The 22,500-nt window shown below is 35.2% G+C and overlaps 1 protein-coding gene across 1 annotated transcript in view; it reads left to right on the top strand.

Moving 5' to 3' along the window:
- Positions 1-22,500, top strand: part of LOC144959023 (myosin-IIIb-like) — a gene marked incomplete in the record, with an annotated part of 230,741 nt that overhangs the window by 120,838 nt on the left and 87,403 nt on the right. Inside the window, 14 exon segments of the mRNA XM_078891357.1 lie at positions 728-869; positions 1,397-1,550; positions 3,588-3,676; positions 4,717-4,846; positions 6,224-6,354; positions 11,070-11,185; positions 13,251-13,400; positions 14,885-14,996; positions 15,387-15,549; positions 16,401-16,481; positions 16,874-17,083; positions 17,712-17,860; positions 20,147-20,365; positions 20,969-21,082. Coding sequence (XP_078747483.1) covers positions 728-869; positions 1,397-1,550; positions 3,588-3,676; positions 4,717-4,846; positions 6,224-6,354; positions 11,070-11,185; positions 13,251-13,400; positions 14,885-14,996; positions 15,387-15,549; positions 16,401-16,481; positions 16,874-17,083; positions 17,712-17,860; positions 20,147-20,365; positions 20,969-21,082 — 1,960 coding nt within the window.

The following is a 22,500-nucleotide window of genomic DNA, read 5'->3' as shown; positions in this document are numbered from 1 at the left end:
ATTCCAAAATGCAAGTATTTAAGAGATCTTTGATTCTACTTCTCTCTTGATTCCGATTTCGTCGTCTTTGACATAAATTCATATTCAAAAACAAATTGGGGGCTAATAATCTTGCCCAAGGTAAAAAATGAAATTGCCTGAAGCAGGGGCTCAAACCCCGGGACCTTTCGGATCACAGTGCAATGTTTTAACCAATCTGCCACTTTGCCAGCTTCTGGACAATAAATATCATGTTATTATATGTAACCATATTTGTTTTTCATACATTACCAGTCACCTGTTATAGTATAAATGGTATAAATATGTAGCTGCAGTTCAGCATTACATTATTGGACTCACAACATTTGGTTCAAGGGTCCTATTCTATTATTGTATGGCTTTGTGGTCCAGTAGTATGACACTTGCCTTCGGATCTGAAGGCCCTAGGTTCGATTCCTACTCTGAGCAGTGCATATTTAAATCCTTGAAAAAGGCTATTTACTCACTGTACTCTGGTGTAAAATGAGTACCTAGCTGTTAACAGCGTTGTCTCTGTCGGAAAAAACTTGTAATTTCACTTGACAGGTGTCTCATCCTGCATATTAAGTGTTGCCATTGGCTAGGGACCCCTTGTTAATCACTTTGAATACGTTTAGTGGATGTTGCGCTATATTTAGAAAAAGCTCAGATGAAACTATTTAGAGCCAGTAAGCCACAATATGAATCAGTACACTATATATAATTTCAGAAATGATACATACACAATAGGACTTTTGGATATCTTTGGGTTTGAAAACTTCAAGACCAACTCGTTTGAACAGTTATGTATCAACATTGCCAATGAACAAATACAGTACTATTTTAACCAACACATCTTTGCTTGGGAATTGGTAAGGACACGTTTTTTATAATTAATATTATTATTATTATTATTATTATTATTATTATTATTATTATTATTATTATTATTATTATTATTATTATTATTATTATTATTATTGAAAGTAGTAGTAGTAATAGTAGTAGTAGTAATAGTAGTAGTAGTAGTAGTAGTAGTAGTAGTAGTAGTAGTAGTAGTAGTAGTAGTAGTAGTGAATTAAACAGCTTCCAAAAATAAAAAATAAAAAAGAAAGAACAAAATGTTCAGTACAATGTTCCATTACCAATGCCCTTCTTCAGCATAATAAAAAGAACATTTAAAACATTAATACATCATGTTTGATACAGACTGACGACAAATATGTTCTTGGTACGTCTAGTCAGTAGATACAATCAAAATGTACCATTGGCAGTTATCAAGAAGAAGGGTTTTGAGCCCGAAACAGTCCATGTTTATTATTTTGATCCTTTTTTTTTTTTTTTGAAGCTGTGATATTTCTTTATGCACATCCTGATTGACTGGGGTTTGTATCCACAGGAGGAGTACAAGAATGAAGAGGTAGACGCCAGCCAGGTTGACTACGTAGACAACCGTCCCATTCTAGACATGTTCTTGTCCAAGCCAGTCGGTCTACTGGCCCTGCTGGATGAAGAAAGCCATTTCCCTAAAGCCACGGACAACACACTCATTGGTTAGAAATAGCTTTCATGCTTGTCGTTTTTATTTGTTGTTTTATTGTTTTTGGGTTTTTTTGCCACTAAAAGGATAGGTGGATTGTAGCCCTTGTAAACTTATAGCCTGTCAATGACTGACAAATTAAATAGATGATTTCCTCTGTAAGGCATGGGTGCCAGTTTTCCGGTTCATGCCGGAATTCCGGTTTCGCGATATCTCGAAGTCAAATACCTCCAGTTTCAGTGTGAGTATTTCACTATGTATTATAAGTTGGTTTTAAAATCAAATTAATTTCCTCACTGTGTCAATATGTTTGCGGTGATGAAATAGGAGTAAAGTTTAGGCCGCATTTTCAGTAGGAACATTTTCAGGTCTGGCAAAGTGTCGAGATTTTAGTTTCAGGTTTCAGCACTTCTTCCTGCTGGCACCCATGCTGTAAGGTCTTGTTGCTATGTCTGGCAAGCTATAAACATGGATGCATTTTTATTATAATTTTATGGTGTGAGTCCCGGGTTACTGAATCAACATACAGCGCTTACACTTTTGAAAATGACGTCAGTTATTGTATATTTAATAAAATTTAGGAAAATGAACATTTCAGCGGTTCTATTTTTACTCAAAAATATAAAAAATAGTTTGGGTTTTTAAAAATAAATATTCTCATCAATCAATAACTGTGAACCAACCACCCATAGCCAATTGAAGCACTTGCCATCAAACCTGGGACCTCGATCGTGGATCACAAATTTTTGAATTGGAATTTTAGTCAAATGAATTAAACCCATGTCATATAAACATTTTAAGAAATGATACCTATAAACTGATTGATTATTGAAGCAATACACAGATTGAATATTAAAGCAATACGCAGATTGAACATTGAAACAATACACAGATTGAATATTAAAACAATACACAGATTGAATATTAAAGCAACACACAGATTGAATATTAAAGCAATACACAGATTGGATATTGAAGCAATACACAGATTGAATATTAAAGCAACACACAAATTGAATATTAAAGCAATACACAGATTGAATATTAAAGCAATACACATATTGAATATTAAAACAATACACAGATTGAATATTGAAGCAACACACAGATTTAATATTAAAGCAATACACAGATTGAATATTAAAGCAATACACAGATTGAATATTAAAGCAATACACAGATTGAATATTAAAGCAATACACAGATTGAATATTAAAGCAATACACAGATTGAATATTAAAGCAATACACAGATTGAATATTTAAATCAATACACAGATTGAATATTAAAGCAACACACAGATTGAATATTAAAGCAATACACAGATTGGATATTGAAGCAATACACAGATTGAATATTAAAGCAACACACAAATTGAATATTAAAGCAATACACAGATTGAATATTAAAGCAATACACATATTGAATATTAAAACAATACACAGATTGAATATTGAAGCAACACACAGATTGAATATTAAAGCAATACACAGATTGAATATTAAAGCAACACACAGATTGAATATTGAAGCAATATGCGGATTGACAGATGAATAATCCAGGAATATTATGACAAAATTGACTCGATTTTGGGGTTTTGACTCAAAAGCAACCTTTTTATTGTCTTCTTGGTTTTGTTGAATTGCGTTTTATGACATTATACAGTTAAAATTTTATTTATGAAAATTTCTTCTAGATAAAACTTAAGTAAAAGTTGTCCTTCAGAGCCCTAAGGCCCATGGAAGCGGACTTTGACCCATGGAGCCAGAGCTCATCCCATTTTCTATAGTGTGAAATGGACATTAGCAATTGCTTGCTACACTTTGGATAGGATACTAGTCTATCGCAATGTACTTTCCACCAAATCTATCAAAATCAGCTGTCCAATCACTGACTGGGTTGAAAGGGGGTTCAAAAAGAAAATATTGACCTCACCCCGAGATCGATCGTGTTCCCCTTTGTGTGTGAAGCGAGTTCTCTACCAACTGAGTTATCAGGACCCCCTAAAACACAAGTAACCGGTCACTAAAATACATATTTTATTTGCCAGATAAATTCCACCAAAACCTCAAGGCATCTGCCTACCTCAGACCAAAGTCTTCAAACATGACCTTTGGCATCGACCACTTTGCAGGAAAGGTGAGAGGTCAATGAGACTGTTATTGATTTATTAATTATTTTTTATTAATGTGTTTAGAATTATTGTAGGGAATCAATATTTTAAAAATTAATTTGACTGGTTTGAACATTGAAAAAAAAATATAACAACAAATAAAACTGATAATCCAGCATCAAATTTATAGTCGTCATAGTTACAGTGTCGAAGAATTATCAGCATAGAATCTAGTATGTTATTTTTGAATTTGCTTTGAAGAAAAGTTTCCAAAAATATTTTAAAGTTCTAACAATTATAACAAAAAGTTATCTTCAAATTTATTTTTATGAATTAAAGAAATCATAATAAGGAAAATGCTAACAGCATTGAAACACTATGTCGATTTTCCTATAAAAGATAAGAAAAGGGTTAGGCCGAATACATTTATTTATTTATTTACTCATTCATTCATCTGTCAATGAATTTACTTTTTTATTTATATATTTATTCATTTCAATTATTCATTCATCAATCTATCTATCTATCTATCTATCTATCTATCTATCTATCTATCTATCTATCTATCTATAATAATAATATATTGAATCGTGTTTGATACAAATATGGAACGAACAGTGCTCGACATGTTAGCAATGGAGTGAATTATTATTTTAATATTTACCACAATGTTAGAGTCAGTCATTGTCATTCAGACTGACTCCAACATTGTGGTAAATATTGAAATAATATATATATATATATATATATATATATATATATATATATATATATCATAATAATAATATATATATTAATTGATTAATCAGTTAAATTATCGATTTGTTTGTTCACTTATTCATCTATTAATTAATCAATTAATTAACTTATAATTTATAATAATTATTTATTTATTTATTGATATATAAAACTTATTTATTCATTTATTTTTTTTAATTTGTTTAATTATTTTTTTCATTTATTAATGATTAATCAGTTGATTGATAATTTATTTATTTATTTATAGATGTATTTATTAATGAATTTACTCATGTATGTATTGATAAATGTACTTGTTGTCCCCTAGGTTGAATACACTGCCAATGGTTTCCTGGAGAAGAATCGAGACCGCCTACCCATGGAGATCATGAACATTATGAAGATGTCAGAGAACAAAGTTGTCAACTCTCTTTTCCAAACACCTCTCACAAAAACAGGTTGGACAATTTGTGTGGTTTCTTTTATATTTCATTTTCATTTTTTAAATTAAAAAACAAAAAAAAAACAAAAAAAAAAACAAAAAAACAACAGGGTTTGATGAGTATGGTGAGAGAAAATGAATAAAGAGCCTTTCCCATGGACTCATCTCTATGCACCACTCAGAGCAGGTCTCGAACCCTAGAGCACAAAGCTGCAGAAGAGATCCCGAGACAAAAAGCACGACTGAATATCTAGAATGAGACAGCAGCCTGAAAAAACCATTACATACTGTCAACTGGGGTGAATTTTCCTTAAGGAGTGACTCTGCATGCCCCTATAGATTTGGACAAAGTAGATTGTATTTTGTTTTTGTGACAGCTATTTCTTTTAATTAAAAAAAAAAAAACAAGTCCTCTAATAAGGGAAATAACTGCAACAAGTCTGAGAATACTAATTCAAAAAAGTGAGGAGAACAGACACTTATGCTGCTAATAGCAAAAGACATAGAGTGAGTAGAAATGTGCGAGGACGAGGGATGCATGCACACAACCAACATGACGTTCTCTCTCAAATAACTTTTCTGCCGGTGACGTCACAGACTATGGGTGACGTCCAATCAAGGGACGCTACTCTTCCGCTAATCTCATTCCCTATAAACTAAGAATACTCAATGCTCAAAATGGTGTGAGACAAACTCACCCCAAGAGGCAAAGTCACCCTAGTTGACAGTATGAGTTCTTTTTATACAGAGACCGTATCGTAATATAGCGACTTTGAAAACGTACAAAGCACCAAACATGGAACATTTCAAGCTCAAAACCCTTCTTCAGCCAATTACAGAAACAATAAAAACATTAATACATCACTTAAAATTCAGACATCATCATTGTTTATTTATGTTTATCCAAACCAGCAACCACCAGAGCTCTAGCCCTTCAGTCTTGTGCCATGACGTAGAAGTTCGACGACTTTTGTAGTTGTTCCAGACATCATCATCATCATTGCCTTTTTCACCCTGGGTCAGGGTATAGGCCACAGGCAAACAGTTTCCATCCCTCTCTATCTTGAGCTAACTTTTTTATCTCATTCCATGTCTTATCACTTCTCTGTCATAAATTCTTTAATTCTCCGATCACCCAAGCTAAAAAAAATGTATTTGATTTGTTCGTCTGTGTTTCTGTAACAATTTGAGCTTTACAGAAAGAGTGTTAACCCTTGGACAACCCCCAACCTGGAGGACAACCAGGTGACTCAAAAAGGGGGAGTCACACACTATTAGTTGCTTTTTACGACTCGCTGGCTTGGGGTTGGTAGGAAAGCTAGAAAAATTTCTCAACTTCAATATCAGTCAATTTGTCATTTGTCATCAATTGTCACTTATTATGTCTTAACAGGTAACTTATCCAGCGGCAGTGCCAACAACAGTGCCAGATCCAGTCGAGGCAGCAGTCCACACAACACAGGAGGAGGTGTTACTGTTATGTCCTATAGTTCTAAAGCCAACAATACCATGGGTGGAAGCCGGGTAAGGCAGTGTGTCTGTGTATTCCTCTTTCCTTCCCCCACCCCCAACCCTCTCCATCACACACACACACACACACACACACACACACACACACACACACACACAAATAGTCACACATTCACACACAAATGCAGGCTAACTGTTGTGTCTTAAAGTTCTAAAGCCAACAAGACTATGGGTGGAAGCAGAGACAGGATGTGAACACACATACACACTCATATTTATATATATATATATATATATATATATATATATATATAATATATATATATATATATATATATATATATATATATATATATATATATATATATATATATATATATATATATATATATATATATATATATATATATATCACACGCTATAGGGCTGATGTGTCCAAAGCACTCTTTTAAAGGTCCCAAGCTAACAACAACACTGAACATGTAAGACGAGTCATGCAGCCGACAAAGAGCTATTGTGCATTCCTTCTCAACGGAGACAACCATTGTTACTGGCCAGGTATCCATTTTACACCCGAGTATAGTGAGACAATACCAGTAGAAAACCTTTTTCCAAAAACACAACTTTGTGTTTCCCACAGTTGGATTTGAACCTCGAACCTTTGGCTTCCATACAGAGTGTTATACAATGAGACCACAGTTATACATCTTTACATAATATATATTATAAATGAAACATTTTTAGCCAATCCATTTCAATTCTCTTGCATATCAATTGAAACATGTACAATTTCATTTGTATCACATTGAATTGGAGTGTTTATATAGAGAGTAAATACCTCGTTTTCAGATTTACCAACAACTTGTAAGTAAATCCCTTTGGACTGCTATGCCATCTATTTTATTTACCTTACCTAAATACGGTCAAACTATTACCTTTGTATTTATTCTATTCTATCAAGCAGTAAAAACGTGGCCTGATAATTTATACATAGTTAGAATTAGTGTTAGCTTTGTTTTTTGTTTTTTGTTTTTTTTTTAATATTTCACAATTGATCACTCATATCATTCATGATTTACATATTCAATCATGTATTTACCTTTTATTATTTTTTTATTTTTTTTAGATTAGAAATATGTTAGATAATTACTGATGAAATAAATATGAAATTCACGCATTTTTGAAGAAAAAAAAAAAACATTCACGATTTTCATTGATAACAATCACGTCCTAACATTAATCTTGACCACTGTTGGTATGTTGGGTTTTTTTGTTTGTTTTTTGGGGTTTTTTTTTTTGGGGGGGGGGGGTTGGTTTGTTTTTATATTAATTTTTTATTTATCTATTTATTCAATTTTTTTTTCTTTTACTTCCACCCGACACCGATCTATCATTGCTCATATATTTTTTCCATGTTTCGATTCATTCGAAGTGCTTGCAATAAATGGAAGGTTTCCACAAAGACTAACAACAGGATTGTTGGGTTGTCATCATCAGTTCTAACTCTTGTCTCGGGGAAATCATTTGTGACTCACCGACTCAAAGGGCTATTATATGGGATTCATGGCTGTTCTCCTTGTGTGTTCCTTTTTTTCTATAATTTTATAAATAGAGCTGTAATCGAATAAGACAAATGCAATTTTTAGGACACCTACATCGACATAAATGTATTGAACATCTTGCTCTCACAGGAAAGATAGAAGGTAAAAAGAGTAAAGGTAGACCAAGAAAAACATATTTGAATAGTTTGAACAGCTGGGTGACAAAGAAAGAAAGGAATAATATTAATTTTCTGAGGTTATCTGATCAGAGAGATTAATGGCGTACCATGATCACCGATGTCTGGCACAGACTTGGTACTTGAAGAAGAAGAAGAATTGAGGACTTATGAGCATTTTTGGATACTAATGAGGGCAAATTATAAATTTTTAAAGCTATCTATATGACTTTTTTATTTTTCAATTGGAAACCGCGAATTTTTGAAATGTGAAGTATGCTGCTCTGGTTATAACTATTTTGCAGGGGAAATTGTGTTGGAATGACAGTAAATAATAAATAATCATTATGATGTATATATACAACTATAATGAGAGATTTTCGTTTGGTTTGGTTTGTTTTGCATTTCTTTTTTTTTTTGTGGGGATTTTTTAGGGGATTTCTTTTGTTTGTTTGTTTTTTGTTTTTTGTTTATTTTTGGTAATATTGATTAGTAAGATTACGTACTTCCTTTACATTTAATTTTCAGAAATGGCCCAGAAATTTTTATCTGTAGGTCATTAACTTTCTAAAAAGATTTTTATTTAAAAATCTCTTTGAGCTGTTTGACTATTTTTGTAGGGTGTAGTGCTAAGTTTTAAATTGATAGCCTTCGTACACAATATATCATATCGCATTTTGTATCTCTTAAGTAGTTATAGACTGTTTTCAGTTATATTACTATATCACCACACTGTGCCATCGTCGTATTATTAGTTTCAGGTTTTTATCATTCTTACTATATGATTCCGAATATGCAGGTTCTCTTTTGCTTTGCACTCTTTATCAAAGCCATATATGTACCATTGCCTTAGCTCTCATCTTAACAGCCATTTCCAGAATTTTCCCCCAAAACTTCACACCCAGATCAAGCATTGGTGAAGTCGAGTTTTTTTTCTGATACCCCCACCTCCTGACCTCCACCCAGTAGTGATTGGGTTGTGGATTCTGTCAGATCTGGTGGAAAGTACTTTGTGATCGATTAGTGTCCTATCCAAAGCGTAACAAGTGATTGCTATCATCTGTTTCACGCTAATGAAACTGGGATAAACTTCAGCTCCATGGGGTTTTATGGTGTTTCCTCACATCAATATGATACCAGTGTGGGTTCGTTGGGTCACCCATTCTCTACCAATTATGATGAGATGGACAGACAAAGAAATGCAAACAAAAAAAGGGAAAACACATTCATTTGTTTTGGATGTGTGAATTTGTTAGTTGTGATGAATAGCAATAGGAGCATATTATGTCTGTAGTGGAAATGAATAAATGGATAGAGGGGATGGCGCATGACAAGAATGAAACAGTTCTGTGGATTATGGGATTTGCACATTAACACCTGGGTTCCAGTCCTGACTTTTTGATTCCTTAACGAATGAATGGATAGAGGGATAATAATGGATTGTATGACGTGGTACATCATGGTGCATGGCAAGTTTGGGGAGATGGATTTGTCCTGTGAACTATGGTTTTTGCACAGTAACACCTGGGTTCCATTTCTCACTTTTTGATTCCTTGGACAAGACATTGTATTTCTTATTTCTTGCAGATAAATAAATAAATAAACGTTATTCAGACATGAGGAAATTGATTTTACGAATGTAAATTCCAATAACGAATAAATAAACATAATAAAATACTTTTATATAATTGTATAAAGTAATATAGTAAATATAATTTATCAGCAGATGATGCATGGGTCGTTTGGCACTCCTTTCAAATGAGTCATGAAAGCACATTTTATCTTTATCATTTCCTATATTCAACTATCTAACTAGCTTTTATGACAAGCTAGTAAGATGTATGCTGTAGCTTTGTTTGGCGCAATGAGTCAACAGCCAGTGTCACAGTACTTGAGCAATCATCATCACCACTGCTATCACCATTATCACAGCTACCATCTCCTCCACCACAACTACCGCCTTCACCACCACAACTACCACCACCACAAACAGCAGCTTTAGATCACTGGTATCACCATCACCACCACAACTACCATTGTCACAACCACACACATCAACTAACTACTTCAATCTTACCACATCCTCACCCCCCCCCCCCCCTCATCCTCACCCTCACCCCCACCTTACATTCATATATCAAAATTTGTATGGTCAAACTTTAAAAAAAAACACCTGAATTCTGCCATTATAAATTTGATCAATACTTGCAGACATAACATTGTGTGACCCAGCAGGTCAGTCTCGTATCATGTCAGGATAGACCAGATGTCGTAAAGTAATCTAAAGTTAAAATGCTCAGCACTATCTACCTATATGTTATCTCACTTAAAGACAGGAATTCATTCTCCTCAATAAAACATGTCAATCTAACTCAGATGTCTTTATTTTCTAAACGATTTTGATGAGTTTCCTATAGTTTATAAGGAGATGGTTGATACAGCTTGAATACATTGGATCACCTTTGTGTCCCATCATGGCAGTCTGGTGTTATGTCAGAATGAACAAGGTTATGGAAATTTGGATTTGAAGTCTACATTAGCAAACTAACGAAGTTTCAGACTTACTGCTTTTTGTTTTGTTTTTGTTTTTGTTTATTTTGAAGTTGAAGGGCTTTTTTGTTGTTTTTTTTTCGTTGTTGTTTTTTTTTTTTTTGTTTTGTTTTTGTTTTTTGTTGTTTTTTTTTTGTGTGTATTAAAAAAAAATGTTCCTATTTTGTTTTGGTTTTTTTTTGGTTTTACTTTTTTTTCTTTTGTTTTGTGTGTGTGTGTGTGTGTGTGTGTGTGTGTGTGTGTGTGTGTGTGTGGGGGGGGGGTGTTATTTCTTTTAAATGACAATAATTCTCAATTAGAGCATATTTATTGAACTTCAACTTTACATATTCAAAATATTAATGTATAAGTATAATATGGCCATTTGGGTGGAAGGAACTGTCATTAAAGTGGTGGGTGGGCATTTTCACTTTCCTGGAATCCTTTGTATTTATGACTATTACTTGATGCATGTGTTATATTGACATATCTATTATTGATCTGTATACCCCTGTATGCCCAGCATGCCCACAACTCGTCCAGCATGACCAGAATACAACAGACTGTGTCCACTTACTTCCGGTATTCCCTCATGGATCTCCTCAACAAGATGGTTGGAGGGACCCCACACTTTGTTAGGTACAAACAGACGTTTACTTATTTACAGGTCTGACAACTGAGCACAATCATTGAATTGATTTAACATTGTTGTAACGGAGACAGTGGGCAGCATGGCCCAGTGTTACGTACCGTCTTTGCTTCAAACTCCAAAAGATACTAACTTCAACTACCCGCTGTGCTGTGTAGCCTTGAGCAAATCATCTCGCACTAGCTTACCTTCCAGCACTACACTGCTACTGACGCAACCCCTGGACTCTTCCAGTCTCTCCTTGGATTAGATCCTAAAGACACATTTTGCCTTGGGGATGAATAAGGGAATTTTGTATATTATTTAATTAATTTATTTATTTAATATCCTGTGTAGGTTTGAGAGTATTTCCATTCCAACAATGAGCGACAACAGTTTGGGTTATCAGACCTGTAAATATGTACATGTCGTCAGCACAAAGCCATAGCTGTCTTCAAAATCATGCCTACCAGCTGAAATTATGTGCCCTCCAGGTTATGAATACTTTTTGCAAATCGTTGACACACGAGCCAGTCAAAAATGGAATGGCATTGTGCAGTGTTAAAGAGTGTTTATATTCATTACTTTGTTAAAATCTTGTGCATGTGATTCATGCTCACAAACTGGAAGACTACTGTTCCAGCTGGTAGGCATGTACTGAAAACTATAAACATTAGTATGCTTTTATTTTGAAAACAGTATTGTCTTGTCAATTGTGTCACTTAAAGGGAGTATCTGTGTGTTAAGGGGGGGGGGGGATGCTATATGTTATGTTTGTTCAGAACTCAGAAAGAAAAAAATAATAAGTCAGAGCTCCATTTGTTTTGCCATGTCACAAACATTTCAGTATAAAAGGGGAATAGGAATTACAGTGGAATCCTGATAAATCCAACACACCAGAAAGATTGGTTATCAATGGAACACACTTAGGATTCATGAACAGGAAGCTTTGGATCAACAAGAGGTGTTGGTTTTAAGCAGAAATTGACTTTAAAAGTGTTGACTTTATGCGGATTCCACTGTATTAAGAAGAAGTGAGCCATTTTTTTTTTAATATCAAAATAGGGGAAGTTTTTTCAGCACATTTTCAAAATATTTTTATAACTGTTGGGAGGAAGAAGAGAGGTATATAAGAGCTAGGGGTAATGCAGGGAATATATATAGTCTTGCTTATTTGCATGCAATTATATCTTTTGTGCATGAAAATTGTCACTCTAATTGAATTGCATTTATACCATCCATTTTGTCTTACTGATCCTTTAGCTGCTTCAACTGCAATATAACGCTGTCACAGTAGATCTTCAGCCATCAAAAGTCTGAGCTATCTTTGACATCTGTCCATACATCCACTTCTGGGCCGTTAGGTCATGTTCCAAGGTCAATCCCCTCGTTTCTCTCTCCTGCTTGCTTCCTGTGGGGTTCATTTGAGGATGACCCTTGGTATGGTGACTTGGTTTATCCAAAGGACTTGGCCAGTACACCTCCAATTTCTTCTTTTCACAGAAAGAGATACAGGCTCTAGTCCTGTCCTTGATATCTAGTCGGTGGTTGAGATGGTTTTCCTAAGTATTTTCCTCAAGCAATTGTTTTGTATATATATATATATATATATATATATATATATATATATATATATATATATATATATATATATATATATATATATATATATATATATAAATATATCCTTTGTCAGCCTCCATATTTCAGCACCATTTAAAAATAAACACACACACACACACACACACACAAAAAAAAGAGCATTTTTATACCGCAATATGCACTGAAGTGCTCAACACGCTCTACAAGAGGTCCCAAGCCAACAGCAACATATAACATGTAGGAGGAGGCATGACGCCTATTAGGCGATATTACAATTTTCTTTCTGACACAGACAACGCTGTTAATGACCAGGTACTCATTTTACACCTGAGTACGGTGAGAGAATAATATGAGTAAAGAGCCTTTTCCAAGGACTCAACTCAAACCCATGACCTTCTGATCTGAAGATGAGTGTCATATCACAAGACTACATAGCCGCACAAAGCTTTAGCCTGAATGATTGTCTCTTCACAGGTGCATCAAACCAAATGACCAGAAAGAACCAGGCAACTTCAATGCAGAGCGTGTCACAACACAACTGCGTTACACAGGCGTGTTAGAGACAACACGCATTAGGAGACAAGGCTACTCCCACAGAATTGCCTTCTCTGAGTTCCTTAAAAGGTAAAAAAAAAGACTAAAAAAAAAAAGAAAGAAAGAAAATTTGAGCTTTTACATAACGCAATATCTACTAAATATACCCAAAGCGCACTAGAGGTTCCTGGTTTAATTGTTGTATTTAACATATAGGAATATACTATGATGTATTTTAGGAGCCATTATAATCGTTTTTAAACAGAAACAATGCTGTTAAAAGCCAGGTACTCATTTTACTCCTAAGTGCTGTGGGAGAATGTGAGTAAAAGTCTTTTCCAAGGACTCAAAATTTGCTTTACATTGAGATTTTTTTTAAAAATAGTCCTTCAGAGCCATTCAGCCCATGGAGCCGGAGTTTACCCCATTTTCTATAGCGTGAAATGAACAATAGCAATTGCTTGCTATCCTTTGGATAGAACACTAGTCTGTTGAAAGTACTCTCTGTCAAATCTAACAGCTACCCATTCACTGCTGGGTAGACAGGGGGGAGGGGGTCAGAAAAAACCTCGACTGTACCCAGGACAGATTCTGGTCCCTTTGCGTGTGAAGCGTGTGCTCTACCAACTGAGCTATTGGAACCTCCGTCATTGAGACTCAAACCAAAGACTCATTGTATATTTAATGATGAGAATTTTTTGATTTAAAAAAAAATTATTTACCTCAATATGAGTAACACGAGTCTCTTATTACAGGGTACAGGGTATGATAATAGGCTGCTAGAAGCTGTGGACTGTAAAAAGTAATGAACAAAAGGGAATAATATAACAGTTTCGGAAAAGAACTAAATATCAAACACGAAATGGTTTCAGGCTCAAAACTCTTATTCAGCCTGTCCACAAGAAAAAAAGATCTTGTATTGTCAATGGCAATCAAGATCTTTTTTCTTGCAGACAGCCGTATCAAATATTTCCCTGCCGTCTGTCTCAATTTTAAGTGATATATTAATGGTTTTATTGCTTTTGTTTATTGACTGAAGAAGGGTTTTGAACCTGAAACGTTTTGTGTTTGGTATTTTGTTCCTTCTCAAAGCTGTTGTTTTCACTTTTATTCATTATTTTTACTGTCTTATAAATGAAATGCTCAGGGTGAAAAAGGCAATGATGATGATGATAAATGAAATGAATAGAGCATTTAATACAGCGTGATATCCACTAAACCTACTCAAAAGTGCTTTACAAGGGGTCCCCAGCCAACAGTAACACTCAATGTGTAGGACGAGACATGACACCTGTAAGGCAAAATTGAAATTGTTTTCCAACAAAGACAACGCTCGTTAAAAGCCAGATAATCAATTATCACCTGAGTACAGTGAGATAATGTGAGTAGAAGTGACTTTTCCATGGACTCAGACTATGCATTGCTCAGAGTGGGTTCCAAACCCTGGACCAAAAGCAAGAGTCATACCACTAGACCACAATAGCCACACCAGACCCCATGCCATTTATTGTCATTATGAGTATCCTAAGCAGGCACCTTCTAGTTCTGACTTACCATAAATACATTTGTTGCAGGTACCACGTGTTAGGGTTTCGTCATGATGAAGCTGTGTCTGTAACTGGAGACAGCTGTAGGCGACTGCTCAACAATCTACACATGACACATTATGCTATTGGAAAGTCTAAGGTGTGTTGTAGTTTTGTTTTGCCTTTTGGTTTTTGTTTTGTTTTGTCTTTTTTTTGTTTTGTTGTTATTATTGTTATGATTATTATTTTATTGTTGTTATTTTTATTATTATTATTATTATCATTATTAATACTATTAATAATAATAATAATAATGATAATAATAATAATGATAATAATAATAATAATAATAATAATAATAATAATAATAATAATAATAATAGTGATGATGATGATGATAATAATAATAGTAACAATAATAATAATCAACATTTTGATGTGTTTTCCATATTTAGAATTCACTTTTTTTATTATTAAAAATAATCACAACATGAAATGATCATCTCTACATAATGACTTGCTTTAGTAATATTTTATTTATTTTCTTCAGGTCTTCCTAAAATACTACCATGTCGAAGAGCTAGCCCAGAAATACGAAGCTGTTTGTCGTAAGATAATTCGGGTTCAGTCCTACATCAGGATGTGGTTGACGAACAGTCGATTCAACAAGATGAAGGGACGGAGGACGGAAGCCACAGTCACCATACAAAGACGTAAGTGCTGGAAGGGACTGAAAAAAAATAAAAATAGATCAAGTTTGTGCATCTATGTGGTCTTGTGGTATGACACTTGCTTTCAGATTGGAAGGTCCTGGGTTTGAGCCTCGCTTGGTGCATAGTCGAGTCCTTGGAGAAGGCTCTTTACGCACATTCTCTCATGGTACTCAGGTGTAAAATGAGTATCTGGCCGTGAACAGCTTTGTCTCTGTCCGAAAAAAAAATTGTAATATTGCCTAACAGGCATCACGTCCCGTCCTAAATGTTAAATGTTGCTGTTGGCCAGGGACCCCTTGTAAAGCGCTCTGAGCATGTTAAGTGGATATTGCGCTATATAAAAGCTCCGTTTTTGTTCTATTTTATTATCAATTTTGAACATAGCATCGAGTGCTACAAGTCTATACTGAAGACAGAATACTTCAGATTAGCTTTTGTTAATGTTTCCAAATCACATTGGTATCAGCATAAAGTATTAGGTGATCCACAGTTGTAACATTTACTTTTCTTAAAATTGTAACATTTACTTTTCTTAAAAATCTCATGTCATCTATGTCTTGTAAAGTGCCATTGAACATTTAAGGTGCATCATCATCTTCATCATCATCATCATCATCATCATCATCATCATCATCATCATTATCATCATCGTCATCATCATCATCGTCATCGTCATCATCATCATCGTCATCATCATCATTATTATTATTATTATTATTATTATTATTATTATTATTATTATTATTTATTATTATTATTATTATTATTATTTATTATTATTATTATTATTATTATTATTATTATTATCATTTAATATTACTGTTATTATTATCATTATTATTCATCATCAGATTATCGGGGCTACCAATGTAGACAGAAGTACAACAACATTCGCAATGAAAGACACAACGCTGCTGTAGAAATACAGAGAGGTTTGTATCTAGACTCTACACATTTTTTGTCATAGTTTCTTGTTGTGAGCTTTCAGCACATTTAATTAAATTTGCACTTTACATACTCTCAGAGACTTTTGAGTTTTTGATTATTATTTTTTTTTCATTGTTGAATTGTTTTGTTTTGTTTTTAATGTCTTTTTGGGGTTTTTTTTTTGGTTTCGTTTTGTTTTGCTTTATGTTTTATCTCTCATGTATTCTTATTCTTTCCTTAAGGCCGCAAGTTCAATCCCCCATTGTGACCGCAAATTTTTTATCCTCTACTGTCTTCCGGCACTTTCCTACTCACTTCATTTCTTGTTATTATCAACATAAGTGCCTGCTCCACTCACTTTTTTTAATTATTCAATATTCCATTTATCATGATCCAGTGGTGAGAGGAAGACAGGCCCGTGCCATCTACACCCCAGAGATAGAAAGACGGAGGGAGGCAGCCACCACGATACAGAGCAGTGTGAGGAGACACCAGTGTGAGAAGAAATACAAGGAGTTGAAGGTCATACACGAGGAAGAGAAGCAGCAGGAGGAAGGGAGGAAGCGGTCAGAGTTGATGGACCACAGTGCCAGGACCATACAGAAATGTAAGGAAATAAACAGTGTAATATCCATTGGTGGGGTATGAGGTGGTGGAGTGGTTAAGGCTTTATATTGGAATCCAAGGGATTCTGGGTTTGAGTCCAGCTTCAAGTATTTCTTTGGGTTGTTTTTCTTTTTTTTTCTTTTTCAGGAATGTTGATCTTTTGTCCATTTGGACAACGTGGGTGGTTCCTGTTGACATCAGACGTTTGTTAAAAGGATTAACTATATATTTGTTGCCATGGAATACCATAGCATGGTGACAGCATCTTACAATACTACGTGAAGGATATAGTTTAGAAAGGGACATAATGATAAGAACAATGTTAAGGGAAAGAAGAAGAGAAGGAGCTGGATGAAGAAGAAGAAGAATCAGAAAAAAAAGGAGGAGGAGGAGGAGTACAAGAAGAAGGAGAAAAAGAAGGAGGAAGAGGAGTACAAGAAAAGGGAAGAGGAGGAAAAGGGTGATAAGAAGAGGAGGTGAAGGAAGGGGAGGAGAAGAAGAAGATTGATTTTTTTTAGCCTACTACTAACTTTTGGAGTGAATAAAAAAAAAAAAAAATAGAAAGGCGTTATGGTAATCATAGTCATCCATCCATCCATCTATATATTTGGTGATTCTTCCTCTTACAGCCTATCGTCAACATACCATGAAGAGGAAAACCAAAAAGATGATAGTCCAGCGTCAACTATCAGCCACCACTATCCAGTCCTACTTCCGTATGTGGCGTGTCTACACCAAGTACAAACGCTACAAGAGACATAAACAAATCAAGCAAAATGTAAGTCACATTCTCTCACCACTTTCAGGTGTAAAATGAGTACCTGGCCGTTAACACTGTTGTCTTTGTCGGAAAAAAAATTTATATTATCGCCTAACAGGCGTCATGTCTCGTTCTACATGTTACATGGTCAGGGATCATTTGCAAAGCACTTTGAGCATGATAAGTGGTTAACTGACAATATAGCCACACAGGTGTCTCACAAAGCTTAACTCATTAGACACTGGTTCATACAGACTTTATCAGATCATGACAAATCCTTACCTTGTCGTAGTAGCTGGCATCTTGATCAGCCATGAGTTTCTTCTCCTGGTGTATTCTATTCATCTGATCCATTCTGGACTCACTGGTCACTCCCTTGGACATTCTCTAATTTTGACATTGATTCCATCTGTAGCAGGCCAAGCCGGTATTGGGGACGCGGCTTAATTGGGACAGCCGTTTTATTGGGACGATTCCTTGGGAACAGATTTTTTTTTTTCTATATGAAAAGTCATACCCTTTCCAATTCCAAGTCGCTTAATTGGGACGGCCAATCGCTTAATGGGGACGAAATTTGACAATGGCCGTCTCCATAAAAGAGCTGTTTTGTTGTCTTCAATAACGATAGTTAATAAAATGCAAAGTAGTCTAATGGGGTGGTCAACCTGTTATGTGGTTGTTTCGTTCATTACAACGGGGTGACCAATAGGATTTACCTGTATCCCCTGTTAGTGTCTATTGTGACAGCCAATTGGGTGTGTGGTCTTTCTTACTTACTTACTTTATTGTGGTCAAATCGTTTGTCATTGTCATCACAGAGATGTGAACAATAGAATTCATCGTCATGTTTATGGTCATGGCTGGTCAATGGCCACGATGCTGGGTTTGCAGGAAACTGACCAATGGTATGATGGGTAATGGGTGATTGCTTTATTTGTTCAAGGCTGTCACCACCAAATGGTTTGTTTGTTCAATGAGACAAATGGGTAGACAATGCATTCGTAATGCGTTGCTTACTTATGCAACCGTTATGAGTGACACATATTCATTGTTTTGTGTAGTTAAATTTGTCTCTCATTGTTACAGGTAGATTAACCCTCTCCATACCAGCCATTTTCAGGATTTTCCCCAAAACTTCACACCCAACTAACACAAAATATATTTTTTGTCACTCAAACACAATAGCAGTAACGTTCTTGCCATACATAATTTCTTTAGCAAAACACGCTCTACAACACACTGTGTTCATTTTCTTTAAATATTTTGATGTACAAAAGAAATTTGAATAAGAAAAATGTTGATTGTATCGTAACGAATGTGACGATTTTCCTATGGTTGGTAAGGAGAGGGTTAAAGTGTCACAAGTCTGGATAAATGCAAAGTAGACTATGGTAAACCTGAAAAATTGCTCAATTTCATGGCCGCCGTTTAATTGGGACACTGCTTAATTGGGATGGTTTTTCAGGAACTGAGCCATCCCAATAAACCGGCTTGGACTGTATCATTAAAGATCTGAACAAATGTGTATGAAATTGAAATTGTCCCATCTACTGGGAACACTCTGAGTACTCGGCCTTTAACAGCGTTGTCTGTGTTAGGGAAAATAAATTGTATTATTGCCTGATTAGTGTCATGTTTTGTCCTCCTTGTTAAGCATTGCTGTTTGGCTTGGGACTCATTGTAAAGCGATTTGAGTATGTTTAGTGGATATTGTCCTATATATATGCTCAAGTCTTTTTTGAGGGTTTTGAAAAACATTGAATTGTATAAGCACTCTACTGTGTCAAACATTCTGGGCCATCGCTTATTTTTTTCAGAATTTTGGCAACCCCCCCCCCCCCTACCCCCTTCCTGAAGCTTATTCACACCACTCACATCGCACTTACCTTGCTTAAATAGAAAAGGCCCATATTGCACACCCCCCATTGGATTGGCCAAATGTCACCTTCCTCCCCCCTTCTATTTAGTATTTTGGACAAAAATTTCTTCGATAGTATGCTTGGCTAAGAAGCTCGCAACATTGCCATCCAGAAATTTAACAGTCCAATACACAAAACTATGTGTAACCTTGAACGTTTATAGTCTAGTTAATACCTTTTAGTAAGAATCACTCATTAAAAATGGATGGTAAAATACAATAACAAAGACCTGAGTGACGTCAACTTTGTTCTATCTATTACTACCCCCCTCCCCTCCCCCCAACTTCTATTTGATACACTTGTAGAGCATGCAGTTCATCCCAACATAATACCACTTTGATAAAACCGGTCACCTATATGTTTGTTTATTCTCCAAACCACAAAGGACACAGATCTCGCAGAAGCAGGTTTGTCATCCCTCGTCAATGAGGGCAACGATACCACAGATTCCCAGGCCAAAAAGTCATCTGGATCCTCCACCGGCACCAGCAGGCAGGCAACAACTGACTCACCAGCAAAAAGGTCTATCACCGATTCACCCAGTAAGAATTCGGTGACAGATTCCCCCAGTAGAAGATCTGTCACTGACTCGCCTAGTAAAAAGGTAGGGAAAAATAGATTTGACAAATGGAATGATTAGAATCTTGCCAGTTAGGAGTTTTATGTTGTTGTTGTTGTCGTTGTCGTTGTTGTTATTGTGAGTGGTGATGGTGTTATTGGTGAGATTGTTGTCGTTTTTGTTGTTGTTGTTGTTGTTGTTATTGTTAGTGGTGGTAGTGTTATTGGTGTGGTTGTTGTCGTCGTTGTTGTTGTCGTTGATTTTGGTGATGGTTGTGGTGGTGTTATTGGTGTGGTTGTTGTCATCGTTGTTGTTGTTGTCGTTGATTTTGGTGATGGTTGTGGTGGTGTTGTCATTGTTGGTGTGATCGTCATCGTGTTGTTGTTATTATTGTTTTCGTTGCTGTTTTATTTGTAAAAATTTTTTTAAATATACATTTTTTTTTTAAATTAATCAAATTAATATTGCTTATTTGTTAATTTATTAAATATATTAATTTTTTTTTTTTATTCATGTATTTATTTATTCACTTTTTTAATTTATTCATTTATTTATTTAAATCATTTATATTATTTTTCGGCAAAATCTTCAAGGGTGTTTTTGTCACTTATTGACAGTATGTTGTCTCTTGATTGATATGTTTGTCAGATCTGGGAGAGAATGTCCAAGGGAGCGGTCAGTGAGTCCAGAATGGATCAGATGAATAGAATACACCAGGAGAAGAAACTCATGGCTGATCAAGATGCCAGCTACTACGACAAGGTAAGGGTTTGTAATGATCTGATAAAGTCTGTATGAACCATAGCCAGAGAATTCAAGTTTTATGAGACACCTGTGTGGCTATGTGGTCACTTATCCACTTGACATGCTCAAAGTGCTTTGCAAATGGTCCCCGACCAACAGCAACATGTAACATGTAGAACGAGACATGATGCCTGTTAGGCGATAATATAAATTTTTTTTCCGACAAAGTGTTAACGGCCAGGGACTCATTTTACACCTGAGTTTGGTGAGAGAATGTGAGTAAAGAGCCTTTTCCAAGGACTCAAGGACTATGCGCAGAGCAAGGCTCAAACCCAGGACCTTCAGATCTGAAAGTGAGTGTCTTACCACAAGAGCACATAGCCACACAAGTAGTCGTTTAAGTAATTTAATTTGTTAATGTCATCGGATGTCATTGTTGTTACACACAAATGGTTCGGATAGCACATAAGTGGAACCATTAGTTTTCCTTTGATTTCTGATGCCACAGTTGATCGTTGGGCTCCAAAAGTGGGTCTGGATATAAAACCATGCATTTGTCCTATTTTGAGCCACCCCCCCCCCCCCCTCTTTCCCCTTACTCAAACATATAGTGACATTTTACCACGTTGTCCATTATCTTGGTTATATTTTATATATATAGAGAGAGAGAGAGAGAGAAATTAATTAAAAGATAATCCTTATTCAAAAATCTGATTGGTGGAGGGGGGGGGGGGGGTGAAGGTCATGTATTTGTCATCTTTTGTAACCTGCCACCCCTTTGACACTTAACTCACTCAACCCTGACACCGACTATATCCGTATTGTACTCGGGGTTACTTTTACCCCATGCTTATTTATTACATTTTTCTGAGACAAATTATAGGCGTAGTATCAAATCTAATGTTTTTAGTTTTTACATGTTAATGGTAGTTGAATAAAACTATTTATGAACATGTTCATTTTTAACGCATTTTTTTCCAATTTTGAAAAGTATCAAAAATCTCTAGGATTGAGTGAGTTAATGATATTTCACCATGGTGTCCATTGTCTTTATAGTAGAAACAAAGGAAGGAAGAGATAATCCTTATTTACAGCCTAACCATGGAGCTTGAGCATCATCCTTAATCTGATTGGCTGAGGGCAATGTTGGGTTCGGGGTAGGGTGGGGGGGGGGGGGATGCTATAAAACCGTGTATTCGTGCTCTATTGTACTCTCTTACACTGGGTGACCTTTTACCACCGTGTCCTTTGGCGTTTTTGTTTTTGTTTTGTCTTTAGTTGTTTTTTTTTTTGTTTTTGTTTTTTGTTGTTTTTTTTTAAATTTTGTTTTTGTTTTTAATAAATAGTAGTAGTAGTAGTAGTAGTAGTAGTAGTAGTAGTAGTAGTAGTAATAGTAGTAGTAGTAGTAGTAGTTGTAGTAGTAGTAGTAGTAGTAG

The sequence above is a fragment of the Berghia stephanieae genome, chromosome 13 (genome assembly GCF_034508935.2).
Source record: "Berghia stephanieae isolate SIO BIC M18660-M18661 chromosome 13, UCSD_Bste_1.3, whole genome shotgun sequence".
Lineage (NCBI taxonomy): Eukaryota > Metazoa > Mollusca > Gastropoda > Nudibranchia > Aeolidiidae > Berghia > Berghia stephanieae.
The sequence above is the reverse complement of the archived record's forward strand: the minus strand, read 5'-3'. Positions and strand labels throughout refer to the sequence as shown.